Source organism: Microplitis demolitor, chromosome 8 (assembly GCF_026212275.2).
Source record: "Microplitis demolitor isolate Queensland-Clemson2020A chromosome 8, iyMicDemo2.1a, whole genome shotgun sequence".
NCBI lineage: Eukaryota > Metazoa > Arthropoda > Insecta > Hymenoptera > Braconidae > Microplitis > Microplitis demolitor.
The window spans coordinates 13,741,208-13,756,117 of NC_068552.1; the positions used below are offsets into that span (position 1 = coordinate 13,741,208).

The 14,910-nt window shown below is 27.3% G+C and overlaps 2 protein-coding genes across 5 annotated transcripts; both read right to left on the reverse strand.

Annotated features, from left to right (window-relative positions):
- Positions 1-674: 674 nt before the first annotated feature.
- On the reverse strand, positions 675-10,064 carry LOC103573254 (ATP-binding cassette sub-family C member 5). 4 transcript variants are annotated; one of them, XM_008552257.3, is made up of 22 exons: positions 9,673-10,064; positions 9,329-9,496; positions 8,855-8,989; positions 8,612-8,770; positions 8,317-8,464; positions 7,989-8,222; positions 7,011-7,184; positions 6,778-6,925; positions 6,554-6,702; positions 5,970-6,080; positions 4,673-4,806; positions 4,162-4,611; positions 3,959-4,085; positions 3,727-3,878; positions 3,536-3,654; positions 3,283-3,470; positions 2,782-3,058; positions 2,560-2,713; positions 2,343-2,471; positions 1,993-2,269; positions 1,743-1,911; positions 675-1,459 (listed from the first exon to the last, which is right to left on the reverse strand). In XM_008552257.3, exons 2-22 carry the CDS (start codon positions 9,379-9,381, stop codon positions 819-821), a joined length of 4,128 nt encoding a protein of 1,375 aa, XP_008550479.1. In that variant the 5' UTR covers positions 9,382-9,496; positions 9,673-10,064; the 3' UTR covers positions 675-818. The 4 variants fall into 4 exon arrangements, with proteins under 4 accessions (XP_008550479.1, XP_053597423.1, XP_053597421.1 ...); XM_053741448.1 differs by lacking the exon at positions 5,970-6,080 and adding an exon at positions 5,590-5,700 and having other exon boundaries at positions 8,855-8,981; positions 9,673-10,062; XM_053741446.1 differs by lacking the exon at positions 5,970-6,080 and adding an exon at positions 5,590-5,700 and having other exon boundaries at positions 9,673-10,062.
- Positions 10,065-10,304: 240 nt separating this feature from the next.
- Positions 10,305-14,799, reverse strand: LOC103573252 (heterogeneous nuclear ribonucleoprotein H2). The gene is made up of 9 exons (XM_008552254.3): positions 14,662-14,799; positions 14,145-14,425; positions 13,747-13,890; positions 13,002-13,143; positions 11,927-12,093; positions 11,610-11,845; positions 11,406-11,525; positions 11,231-11,333; positions 10,305-11,147 (listed from the first exon to the last, which is right to left on the reverse strand). Exons 2-9 carry the CDS (start codon positions 14,401-14,403, stop codon positions 11,056-11,058), a joined length of 1,263 nt encoding a protein of 420 aa, XP_008550476.1. The 5' UTR covers positions 14,404-14,425; positions 14,662-14,799; the 3' UTR covers positions 10,305-11,055.
- Positions 14,800-14,910: the final 111 nt, after the last annotated feature.

The window sequence follows — 14,910 nt, forward strand, 5'->3', positions numbered from 1 at the left end:
TATCGTAATTTTCAATTTCTTCGAGATATAGGGTAGAGGTACAGTAGTGTTTTCAGATACATTCGGCCAGTTTTGGACACTTGAAAAATTTTTTAAATAAATCGTAAAAGATGTAATAACATAATTTATGTTTCAAATGTATACAAAGATACTTTTCATTGCACTGTTACAATGGAAACTTTTTTAGATACTTTTTCATTAATTAAAATAAAGTATTGAATGTCCAAAAATATAGCAATGTCCACAAATGGTACCTTAAATTAAAAAAAAATTACTTACAGTTGTTATCAATTAGGAGTCAAATGAAATTGGGTAAATTTTAGTCTACAAAATTTGAAAATTCGAATTTTAATATTGACATTTCGTTTAAATCCTAATTGATAACAACTGTAAGCCATTTTTTTTTATCTATATCTCGTGGAAATTACAACTACGTTATTATTTTTTTAAATCAATACCTGAACTCTTATTTAATTAATTAATCAAATTTTTATACCATTATGACAATTAAAAGTCATTGAATACTTTTAAAAAGTTAAGGTATTGTCTGAAAATGCACTTATTACCCTAATATTCAAATAGGTTTTTTTTCTTATAATTATTTTTTAACTAAAACTTTAAAATCCCTACGAATAAAAAAACAAACAAAATGGCAACTATATATTCAAAAATTGTTTAATATATATTCTTTAGTATATTAACATTTAGTTTGTACAAAATATAAACTTGTATGCAGTTCTTTAATTATGATACATAATTGTATAACAACAAAATATATTTTGATTATGAAATATAATTGAATCACATTAATATAAAAATCAATAATTACTATTTTTTTTATCAGCTGCAGCGATCATTTTTGAAAACTCTGAGTCTGGGTTATCTAGTAATTTACTCGGAGTATCAAACTCAAGGATTTTACCATTTTCCATTACAAGAATTCTATCACAAGATAAAACATTTTGTAATCTATGAGCAATTATCATTATTGTGCAATCAGAAAACTCTTCTTGTATTGTCGTTTGTACAATAGACTCGGTTATAGGATCCACTGAAGCTGTAGCCTCGTCCAAAATAATAATTTTATTTTTACGTAAAAGAACACGCGCTAAGCAGAGTAATTGTCGTTCACCCATACTCATATTTGATCCACCAGAATCAACAAATGCATTTAATTGTCCTGGCATTGTTATAACTTTATTTTTTAATTTTGTTTTTTCAAGAGCTGACCAAAGTTCTTCATCGGTTTTAACGTTCCACGGGTCCAAATTGTATCTTATTGACCCATTAAATATTATTGGATCTTGGGGTATTATTGATAATTTACTTCTCAGTTTACTTAAACTTATTGTCGTCACATCACTTCCATCTATTTTTATATAACCATCCGATATTTCGACTAGTCTAAATAATGCTGTAATAAGGGAACTTTTTCCTGAACCAGTTCGGCCAACGATTCCTGCATAACAATAAAAAAATAGTATATTACACAGTCCTAATAACTTTTTCCGGGATGTGTATTGCAATTTTTCACCAGACCTGCACCTGAAAGTTTCAATTATTGCCTCTGTGGGAAGAATGGCGCATGCGCTAATTTTATAATTTGTTTTCTTCATACATAAAAGAAAAGTCCGACTTTCTTCCCTCTAAACAGGACAGGAATTTGAAGTTTCAACGCAGGTATGGTGAAAAAATATTAGCAATTGCTTTATTACAGTTGTCCGTAAATTAATGAAACTTACCTAATTTTTCGCCAGCTACTGCATTAAATGATATATTATGTAATATGATCGGAGTATTCTTTCGATATCTTAATACGACATTTCTAAATTCGATGGCTCCGTTTTGCGGCCAATCATAAGGTTTTAATGACGTCGATATTTTCGTATATTCATCTTCACTTTTCAAAGTCTGAAAAAAGTTAGTAGTGGTAGTTAATTATGAATCATTGAACGTATACATAATGTAGTTTCGAAGAATGAAATAACCTACTCTTAAATAAAAACTCATTCTCTCAACGCTGATAAATTTAAGTTCCGTAATGGATAATAATCTTATTGTATACTGTAAAAATCCTGTCATTTGACCACAAAAAGATAACGCAAGCCCTGCCATTGCGGGCGATATATTACCTTTTAATAAAACTACTGTAAATCCAGTACATACATACGCAATGATAGTTAAAATGTCAAATCTTATTGCAGCCCAACGGAGTAAAACAGATGACAAGAATTCACACGTACCATTAAGATCAATATACTCATAAAATCTATGTAAAAAAATTATCTGTGTAACTATTTAATTATAATTTTATAGATTTTTCTATTTAATTACTATCTTACTTTTCTATAAATTGTGTTTCCTTTTTAAAAGCATGAATAGTATCAAGTCCTTGAAGAGTAGCTGTTGCAAAACTAAAAATCGGCGACTTGGATGTATTTTCATGACGTTGTAAATCTCTTAAAGTTTTTCTAAAATTATTTTTAAAAATTATTCTATTTATTTAAATATTCTTTATCATGAAAAATTGATAGTTTGTATTTTTAGATTTATTTATACCTAAATAGTTTAGAAACGAAATAAAATAAAACACTCAAAAGTATAAACGGTATAGTCAAATACGGAAGTATTACACAAACCATCAATACATTTAATACACCATGAAAAATACTATTCAAAGAATTTTCAATATTTATCGGTAACTGACCATCCACTAAAAAAAATTACATATTAATATTTCATAATTAAATAAAAGAATTAAAATTGTTTATTGAAACTTACATTCACCGATATCACGACTAAATATATTTTGCAATCGCCCTTTTGGTGTTGTTTCAAAAAATTGCATCGTCGTACTCATTATTTTCTTAAATAATCTATTGTGCAATGTTGTAGATGCTATTAACGCAACGCGAGTTAATACAAATCCGCGAAGAAGACTGGACCCTAAAATAGCTAAAATACATGCTGCATAAACAGCTTGATAATATCCTATATCAGGATTATCAATAATATTATTTGATACAACCGTTTCATTGCCAACAGTAATTGTCTGTCCCTAAATATAATTTAAAATATTTATTAAAAAAGTTGAGTGACCCAGTACCCGATTAAGGAACTAGTATCCGATCACTCATGTATTTGTATATCTATATTTACTAAATTTTACTAAATATATCTATACAAATACACGGAGTGATCGAGTACTAGTTTCCTGATCAGGTACTAGGTCTATTACCTTGTATTCAATAAATAGGATGCAGAATATTATTCTTTACTTACTCCACTACCAGCTTTGATCCAAGTAGCTAACCACCAACTGCTGAATAATATACAACTCGTATTTAAGAAAACGTTAATTAGCACAATAATAGCTATAAGAAAACCTCCCATCGCTCCGATATAAAGAAGATACGTATGCCTTTTTATTGATCCTGTTTCCATGTACTCTGGCTCAATAAGAGTACCATCTATAAATAATATTGCTTATTAATAAGATGTTCGAATAGTGACGTATTTTTTTTTAAATATTTACCAATTGTTTCTTCATCTTCCTCTTTCTGCTGATCTCTCCCCTCATTTTGACTGTCTTGTTTGAGAGTTAAGGTGTTGGAATTATCATACATTTTTGACAATTTATCATAAATTTCTTTGCTGCAAAAATAATTATGGTATGAAGATACCGTTACAAAATTAATGTATAAATATAAATATATGATTTAGTACTTATTATTCGAAATAGAGTTTGTCATCATTGATTTATCACTTTTAACCATAGAAGCATACTCTTTACCAGCTTGCATCAGTGATACATGGTCACCTTGTTCAACAATTCGTCCATTACTCATCATATATATTTGATCACAACGACTAAGATACTATGAGCCGTAAAAAAGAATTTTAGATAACAGCAATTAATAATTAATTAGTATTCAAAAAATAAATAATTAAGACTAACTGGAATTTGATGAGTAACAAGAATAACACATTTATCTTTTAAAGCTCTTTGAATTAAATTTTCAAATATATACCATCCAACATTAATGTCTACTGCACTCAGTGGATCATCCAGGAAGTAAATGTCTCTACAACAAAAATAATATTAAAAATTTTTGTTAAAAACAGAAGTGAATGAAATTATTTAAAAAATCATCAGCATACTGATTAGCATAATAAGCACGGGCGAGTGCTACTCTTTGTTTTTGTCCACCTGACAAATTAACACCTCTCTCACCAATTTCCGTTTCATCGGCAGCAGGAAGAGAGTCAATGTCTTCTTGCAAACAGCACACATCTATTGCTGTGTAATAACGATGTGAATCAAATTTATGGCCAAATAAAATATTATCTCTAAAAGTTGCATTTTGAATCCAGGCTTGCTGGCTAACGTAAGCGCAACTGCCATCCCTTGATATTTTTCCATTAGTTATACGTATTTGACCTAGAGCAGCTCTTAGAAGACTACTTTTACCACTTCCGACGTGACCACAAATACCAATTAATTTTGATTTAGCAGCTTCAAAATTAATGTCACTTAAAATTTCAATACGTTTTGGCATCAAGAACTCCAGTTCATTTTTCTCCAAGTCATCTTTGTTTAGTTTTCGCTTTCTGTTAAGCAAAATAAATAACTTATCAAAATAAATAATTTAAATAAATAAATAAATTTTACTTTTTTTTCTCTGCAGACTTTAGATTGCAAGAATCAACGTCACACACAAACGTTCCATTCATAATAGATAACGCTTGACTTTTGACAATGGGTTTTTGAATGAAGTTATTGTTTTCTTCCATACTCATTACACTCTGTTAAAAAAAAATGAAATTATCATAATAATTTTAATAAAAATATAAATAAAGTTTAACACACTGTAAAAAAATAATGGAGTAAACGTGGAGTAAATCGGGAGTGAATGCAAAGCAGATGACTGTTTATTTATTTAATTCCCTCGGATTGAATGTGGATTGAAATAAAATCAACATCTCTTCGAAATCACTCGGCTAAAAAGATAAATTCTTTATTTACTCCTTATGCGGAATGATTCTTTTTTAAATTTTGCAAATCCAAGCGATGGCGTGAATTTTGATTTAAATAAAATTTGTAATCACTCTGAGTTCACTCCCTATTTTTTACAGTGTACTGTAAAGAAATAAAATTTTATTTTAAATAAAATAATTTAAGAAAGCTACAGTTAAAAGCGTAATGAATGATTGCAGTTAAAAATTTAAAGCTGTTGTAGATAAATTACCACAATTTAATAAAAAAAAATTAACGACTCAATTGTTAACAATAACTTTGAGTTATTTGATAAATGTCTTAATTTATTTTTTTGACATCACCTTTTGCAAATGAGTAGAGTATGAAGCTTTAGTTGTGGGAACTTGCAAAACTGCTGGTACTTCAACAAAGAAAAGCAACAGAGATTTAAGAAAAAATCAATTTATATTCATGCGTTCGTGTTACATTTTTTTTTAGCAAGAAAGTTATTATTTTATTTTATGAATTATGAGTTTAATAAAATTTTATTTACTTAAAAATACTGAGGAAGTTTAGTTATTAACTTGTATGAGTATTTAAATAATAAGCACCTTTATTCTAGCGAAAGATACTCTTGTATTAACGACTGTTGTTATAGCCACCTCAAAAAAAGATATCATATGCCGAGTCTGCGAATTTAACAGTAATACAAATGGAAATACCTGAAAATAAACTCTAATGTTAGAAATATTCAGTAATTAGTAATATTTTAGTGTCCTCTGAAAAAATAAATAAATCATGCGTTTTATACAACTGTAGATGGCCTATTTAATATATCACTCGACCGAGTTATTATAATAATTTTTATAGAACGTTTAATTTAATGGGTGATTAAATTTTTCTAATGAAATAGTTAAATTAGCACACAATGAATCACTGCCTGTAAGCAAGCAATAAATAATTTAAATGATGTTCCAATAAAATAAAGAACCTTAATTCGTTCGAAAGAAATTTTACTCTCGATGATTTGTTTTGGACCATCTCGTAGTACTGAAAGACAAATCTTCATTTGATTTATATAAATTGATAAAATTGGAAATACCTGTAATTTACATTACGAATAAAATATAACATTTTATGATAGATGACAGTTTATGTATTTTTTTTTCTCACGAATATTAGATCAATTATTAAGAAATCGAAATTTTATATCTACCGAAATTGTCGTAGAACTTTATCTCTATTAATTTAACAATTTTTTTAAATTATAAAAATATTAAATACACTTTTAGAATTGGAGTGACTGAGCCAGTAAACTAATACTTAATCAGTTAATAAATGGTTGTATTTTTTAATATTTTAATATAGAAGGATGCAGCAAAATTAAGAATTTAAATTCTGGAAGTTCTTAATCAAACAGCAATGAAGTATTCTCTTCATATAATTATGATAAAAATTTAAATAATAGAGGTAATAATCAAATAATGTTCATTTATTGGTCGTATTCATTCACTGGATCAATCACTTTATTTATTAGAATATGCAAGAGAATAAATAATAAAGTAAATCCATTACCTGCGCAGCAGTTAAACTATATCCCCCAGCAACATGAACTAAGAAACTAATTATTGCTGCAATAATTGGAATCGTAACAGTCAAAGATGAACCATAGCTTCGAGTTATACACATTTTTTCAAGCCAGGATTTTTCTTTATTTCGAAGTTCTATAAAGAAATTTATTATCTATTATTTTTAATAAATAAAATACTTAACTGCATTAACAATAAATAAAATATTACCTAGGAGATTCAAACTAAAAGGATCCTCCCATGCATACATTTTAATTAATTTAATACAATTGAAAATTTCATTAACTGCAGAGACTCTCTGATCAGACATGATAATACTTCGTTTTCTAAAGTAGCCATTGAGACAAGAAATTAAATACTGGAGGAATAAATTATGAATATTAATTAATGACATACTTATGTCTCTTATAAGTATATATTTATAAATGGATAATTATTAATACCTGTAACGGATAGAAACAAAAGAAAAATAAAAATCCTGAAAGAGCAAGAGGACTCAAAACAAATAGAATATATATAATTATTAAAATTGTTATAATAGGACCAGCAATTATCATTGGAGTATAGATACAGAGATCGTATACAGCTTGACTATCATTAGACATCATATTGATTAACTATAAGTGAAATCAAATAGTAATCAATTAAAATATATAAGTGTATGCCAAATAAAATCAATATTTTTTTTGGTTCTACACGGAAGTTTTGTTGTATGTAACAAAAAATTTAGCCATCAAAAAGAGGCCTCTAATTCAATTACAGAGCTCGCCTAAATAAGATTTCCGATTTAAATAACATAGGAAAAATTTATTTTTCACTTTGAAATTTTATAACTCGTTAACGGCTCAATAAATAAAAACGACCATAACATATTTTTGTAGAGAATCGAACGCTCTACAAAAAGGTGTCTTATAATTTTTTGATGAATTCAAATTTATGGTAGATTTTTTGTTTTTTTTACTTTTCTAGCAAAAATATCACTTATCGGGAAATGTCATAGGTCCTTTAGTACATCGTTTTTTTGCAGTTAAAATACGTTATTTACTAATTTTTTAATCTCACAGTTTAAAAATTACAGATTTTACAAATTAATCATTCAGGAAAAGAACTGAAACTTTCTTAAAAAAGTAACTATTGAATAATTAGATTCATCAAAAAATCATAAGAAACCTTTTTTGTAGAGCGTTCGATTCTCTACGGAACTATGTTATGGTCATTTAAATTGATTAATCCGTTAACGAGTTATAAAATTTCAAATTTAAAAAAAAGTTTTTTTCTTGTTATTTCAATGAGAAATTTTATTTAAGCGAGCGCGCGTTTTGTAATTGAGTTGGAGGGTCTAATTTTTTTATGTTACATTCAACGTAATTATCGTATAAGACCGAAAAAAAATATCGATTTTTAAAAACAAACAGACGTACTTTGCCAGAATTTTGATTACTTAAATTACTTGTTTTTATAAGTTTTCTGTACATTACACTTATAAATGCTGATTTCATTCTTAAACCAGTTCTGTAACACGCGCTCCAGCCCCAGCTAAAAAATGTTACTCTCAATAAATCTGAGATCATCAGTAAAAATATCCACATTATTCCAGAGTATACTGATCCCTCTGGAGACTCTATGTGTTCTAATAACTTTCTCATTACTATTGCCTATTGAAAAATAAAAACAATAATAATAATAATAATGATTGTGACAATTAACAACTAAAAATAAATATCTGGTTATCCAAAAATAAATTATTACAGGCCCAAGAAAACCCAGAATAGCAGAAGAACCAAACATAAGTGAAGCCATAAATATTCTAGTACGAATAAATTTCCAAGCTGCTCGAGAAAATGAAGCTCCTGTTAAACTATTTCTCATAACTTCATCATTCCACAAAGCTTCTAGTCTAAAAAAAATAGTGTTAATAATGAGATATTTTAAAAAATTAATATATGTTCAGTAATCACCAAGTAAACTAATAGTAATTAGAACAATAAAAGATTAAATTATAAAGTTAAGATAAAAGAGAATTTAAAAAAATTAAACTGATTACCTCTTTGCGTTGAGATCAGCTGTATCATGTGGCGAAGGCTTTGGCAAATCATCTAGGGTAATCCCTTTCTGATTTGATATCAATAAGTATTTAGTTATCCATGAAAAGGATATGGTTGAAAAAAATCCGGCCTTGTCAATTGGCATTTCGCCATCAGAACTAAAGAAAGGAAATGCAAATTAACGATAATGAAATTCGAAGAAAAAAAATTTAATTAACTAATTAATTAAATATAATACGTACGTTTTACCCAAACGAATTGGAATAAGATTTTTAAGAGCCGAGTTGTACCGAGATAATTTTCGGCTTTTCCTGTACTCATTTCTAAACATTTCAGTTCCTCTCTCGTATCCAAAAGACTCGATATCAACTGTAGACCTCGTGATAAAATTAGTGTTGTTAAATTTTAGTAACTACTACAACTACACACCTACATCTACTGATGATTGTTAACTTTTAAATCAAATGATAAAAAGGAAAGAGAGAAATGGAAGAATAGAAAAATAGATTTGGAATTTTAATTAGTAGATAAAGTATAATATTAAATTTAAATGACCGCCAAAAATAAGTGACGTAAATGATAATGAAAACATATCTTATCATTATCTTTTTATACAAAGGAAAAGCGTTTCATAATTTACAATAACATATATCTAAATTTTTCCCAGTTTATCCAAAAAAAATAAAATATATTTGTATAGATATATAATCTCTTACCTTTTCGATGGAGTAAATGACTCGTCCTTGACTCCAATTTCGTCAATTATCATTTTATTGCAGGTTTATTGCTTCTACTTCTACCAAGTGGCATTGAACCGAACTCGAGTAAAATAATCAGATAGAAGATAATTTTTTTCACTTCAATCCAAGTGACAGTTGGATCTTCTGTTTGACATATTCATTATATTGTGTAAATTTATGTTACTCATCAATCTGCTTACTTTTATACATTAAACCAACAACACATTTTATATTTCCAAGTTTATTAATTTCGATTGTGATAGTAAATATAATAAATTTTTTGATCGAAAGTCGTATTGAAATAAGATAAGTATACTTACGGTTAGTCACAATCAAATGGATACTGCTGGGATGATTGGAGTTTTCATTTCGTAGCTTATCGTTGTCTACTCTTATCACGATTATTGTTGTTTAAATTTTAAATCCTATTAAAATATACAAGTTTCAGCTAATATAATAATTCTTATCATTCTATGAGTATTGTTAAAATAATATTGTTATCGTTAAATGTTTCATTTAGAGATGGGCAATGTCTTTTATTTCATGTGTGATCAAACTACAGACTAAAGTTACTTATGCATAAAAATAAAAAGTATTCAGGTTGTTTTCTATTGGTTTATAAACCATATAATTCCCCTTCTATATATTAACATAATCATTATTATTTATCAGTTCGGTTTTTCCTGTCTTGTATGAAGGTCGATCATCATTAATATACAATAATACTCTTATAATAAATTAACAATTAATATATATTTCTACAATTATAATAATTAATAAGATAACATAATTAAGAAGAATTAAATTTTAAGACAATTGTTATTAAGTTTTTCTATATTTTTTATTATCACGTTCTTTTAATTATACAATAAGCAAAATTATATATAACCTCATTGTATATATATAAATTCAAATGCTATTGACAAAAAATATCGGCAATTGATAAATGGACTAGTTTGTCAAATTATTTATCGTTTATTTTATTTTGTATAAAATATAATTTTAAATTTACTCAATGAGTAATTAGCGCATTTGATGAGAAAATTAACTATTTATTTTTTTATATTTTAATAATAAACTATAAAATATAAAATTTGAGATGCGTCCAAATTTACATGATTTAATGTGAATATAATTGAAATTTTAAAGTTTATAATTTCAAAAAATTGTAAATTATTGCAATGAGCAATATTTTAATTAGTTTAATTATAATACAAGTATTTTTTAATGGTAATAATTATATCACTAAATGTATGTATGAAACATCTACTACATTCAAATTTCTCTTTTTTTCTTCTTCGTTTCAAGCCTGAGATTTTTTTGATATTATTGTTGCTATTACTAAGTACTAATTTTATAGCTACTTATTTTTTTTTTCTTGAATTTTGAATTTATATAATGCATATCATTAATATAAATTGCAGTATATTACAGAAATATATTTTACTTATGTTATAACTATTTATATTAAATGAAAGTAAATTTTCCATTGATAGTAAAGGGTATTTTTTCAAATTACCAGGGATGTCAATACAAATTTTATAATTTAAATGGTTACTTTAATTGTTGGTTTTTTCTTTCATTTTATTAAAAAAAAAAAAAAAATATTTAATTTGTTTATCAGTAAAAGTAAAAAAAAAATTTATTCTAATTTTTTTCTTTTAAAAAATTACTGATTAAAAAAAAAACTTGAATTTTTAACTTCAAAAATTATTATAATTATTTCCGCCACCAAGTTGACTGTTGTAACCACGATTGTTGGGTGAATAACCAGGTCTAAAATTATTACCTAAGCCTAGAACAGGAAAAATAACAATTGTAATTTTCATTGAAGATTCAATTATTATTGAAAATCATAGTAATTAATTCAAGTAATACCTCCGCAAAAATTGCCGATTCCACTTAGTGACATCCCGCCACTTGATCCACTAGTTGAATTCAAGAATAATTCGATATATCTATGTGACATATGACTCTTGTCCTGCACAAATTAAATTATGTTAGTCTTCAATTAAATATAAGTAGTCGAATGTTGAAAAAAAAAAATATTTACTTTTCCCATAGCTTTAACAGCTTCTTCATGAGTCGCAAACTCGACATCTGCTTCGCCTGAAGCACGGCCATTATTTTCTAAGATAATTCGAATATTCACAGGAACAATCGGTCGGAAAAACTGTAAAAAAATACAAGTAAAAAATGATTATTTTATTAAGATTAAAATTATAAATAAACAAATGAAACTATAAATAAATCTTACGTCTGCGATATCTTGCTCTGTAGCTCTAAAAGGCAAACCCCGCATATGGATACAATGCATACCAGTATTTCCACTCCAGTTATCATTATTGCCACGATAATTTCCACCCTTCATATCCATATTATTTCTCATACCCATACCAACACCACCACCGCCACCACCACCACCTCCGCCGCCACCACCACCACCACGTGATCCAAAGTTGTTTGAATTTCCCCAAGGTCCATTGTCAAAGTCTAAAAATAAAATTTGTATATAAAAAAATTTAATGAAAGTTCACAAAGACTTAATTGAAATTTATTAATACTAAATTTTACCTCTGTTTCGAGCGTTTCTGTTATTATTAAAGCGATTCATGCCGCCAAATCGATCTCGCTGATCGTAAGGTGCAGGTCGTTGATTGAATCCGCCCATCGAACCTCGCATTTTAGGTCCGAAACTTGCTCGTAACTCAGATAAACTGCTTCGGAATATTTCAATGTACCTGTTAAAATTTAATTCTCATAAATTAATGTACATATGAGCTTACTATAAATTAATATTAGACATTGCGTACAATCTTGAAATATATAATAACAAATTTTATTAATATTAATTATAGATAATTAAAGTTATTATTTATCAAATAATATTTTTTGTTATTTTAATTTAAATCATCAATGAAATATTTTACTGTCAATTATATTATATCACAATTAAAAATTCTACATACAGCAAATCTATTAATAAGAAAAAATATAACAATCGCACACTCAACATAATACAATATTTTTAATTTTCCTTTTCAGTAATTGGCTTAATATTGTTGATAACTTGAATTCATATTTAATATATATATTGCATATGTTGAACATGCAATTGTGACGTTAAAAATAATAAATCAAAATGCTGATGGTTACTACCTCAGTAGTGCCCACCCATCCATGAAGATAAGTAAAGTCTTTGGATAATTTATAACCCACCTCCCATAGGATTTGATGACGATGTAAGGGGGTACCACCCGCCCGGCACCCACCCAGAGGTTTCAGTCGGGCCAACAGTACTTTTGCTTACATTTTATTATTTCTTTTTATTTGTCATAAATTTTTTTCCGTCATCTCAAACACAAGACTTTATTTTCGATCGATATGTATATAAATAGATTATCTTATAATAAAAAAAAAAAAAATAAAGTAAATGGAGGAGGGTTCTTCTTAATACATATAATTAACTATAATTGATAATGATAATAATAAATATTATAAATAAAGGGTTTATAGAACCGACGATTTTATGAAATAAATAAGTATGCCTACCTGTACCATACACAAATATATAAAATGAATAAAAATACTTATTATATTGATAAATCATAAATGAATACCCAAACCCATTCTAGCATCAGTGCCCCACCTGTGTCCTATCTTTTCCTTGTGTTTCTGTAGAGCCCTTTCCGCGACATCTTTGTTAACGAATTGAACGTAAGCCTCCCCAGTACTGCGGCCCGTGTAGCTGTCTGTTGGTAGCAAAATTCCGTTCGGCAATATCTCCAACCCTGACCCACACATAATCAAACAACGATATTGTAGCGAATTAACCCATCATTATAAATTGATTGTTATGTCAATTAATGGAAACCCAATATTTATCTTTAAATTATTATTTCATTTTTTTTTTCTATGATGAGGGTTCCTTCAATATCACAAATCTTTTCTCTCTTTTTTTACTCATGCTGTCCTCTTGATATCAGTACGTAAGATTAAAAATAAAAAAATAAAACAAGTAAAATAATAATAATATAATTATAGACAACACAAAGAAACAGCATTTAAAACCAGCTTATTGATACTGTAATTGTTTTTAGCTTCTAAATTTAGGCATTAGTCAATTGTCAAAAGCAATCATGCTGTTTACAATGGACACTTATAACAATTAGAAAAATTTATCATTTAATTTCTCAATTACTTTAACGATAAATATATTTTATTATTAAAATAACAAAGTAGATTTTAAAAAATTATTTGTACAAGTATAATGAATTTGAAATTTTAATTTTTAAAATAGTAATGATTTTTCCAACAGGTAAATTTTTTAATGGGTTTAAAAAACAGTATATAAATAAAGTAATTAAAAAAGTATTAGTGATTCTTCTTCATACCTGAGAAAAATTGAGCTATTTCTTCTTTTGAACAACCAAAAGGCAATCCTCGCAATCTTACACAGCCATCGTCCATGGCATTTTCAAGATTCAAACCACTTCTTTTGACAACCCACTCCATTTCACTTCGTCTAGCTTTGAATACTAAAACAACAAACCAACAAAATAAATAAATGAATCCAAGAAACAGAAAGTAACAGACATTTAAAAAAATAATTTATTTTAAATAAATAAAATGCTTATAGAAAAAACTTTTAAAAATTGCACATCAAAAACTTTGAAAAAATTTATGCTATTCACAAGTAAATTGTTTATAAAAATTATAAAATTGTCTGATGTCTGACTTTCAGTATTTTAAAAATACTCAAAAAATTTTTCTAATTGTCAATTTAAAGAACCTTCAATATAACGATGGCCCATATGATCACGATCACGTTTACAAGCTTTCTCAATATCCTCTTCGCTCTCCATTTCAATGTAAGCTTCACCACTAGGACGTCCTTCTCGTGACATAGTCATATGTATACCAGCTTTTCCATGACAAATACGACAGTCACTGAAGAATTTAAGGATTTCATCAACGGTTGTCGACCAGGGTAAGCCACGTAGTTTTACTACGTAACCCTCCTCCTCATGATCTCCATTTCCATCCGACATTTTTTTAATTATATATCCTACCCTGTTAAATATATAATTAATATTAATATTATTATTATGACATAAATTTGAATTCTCAATAAATAATATTGATATAAGAAAGGAGTTGATGCAAAATAAAAAATAAAATATTGAATCGCGGCATCAGCAAGACGCTAACCCACAAACATTTTTAAATAAATTTATGAAAATGAGTAATTAAATTTGATAATAAAAAAATAAATAAATATCTAAATTAAAAAAATTAATACTGCTTACCCTCTTTATACAAAGCAACAGAAAAAAATATGAGATAGTTAATATATATATTTATTATTAAATAACACCGATAAATGACTACCACTGAACACTTTCGTTACAGCTAATCTACAAAATGGCAGCTGATACTCTGATGATATTCGTGTACAAACGGAAATTTATAACAAGAGTATATCTATAGGTATAGTTTGCTCACTTCTTAACTCTTTTCGACTTCAAGCCGGATATGATGGAATGAAACATTTTTAA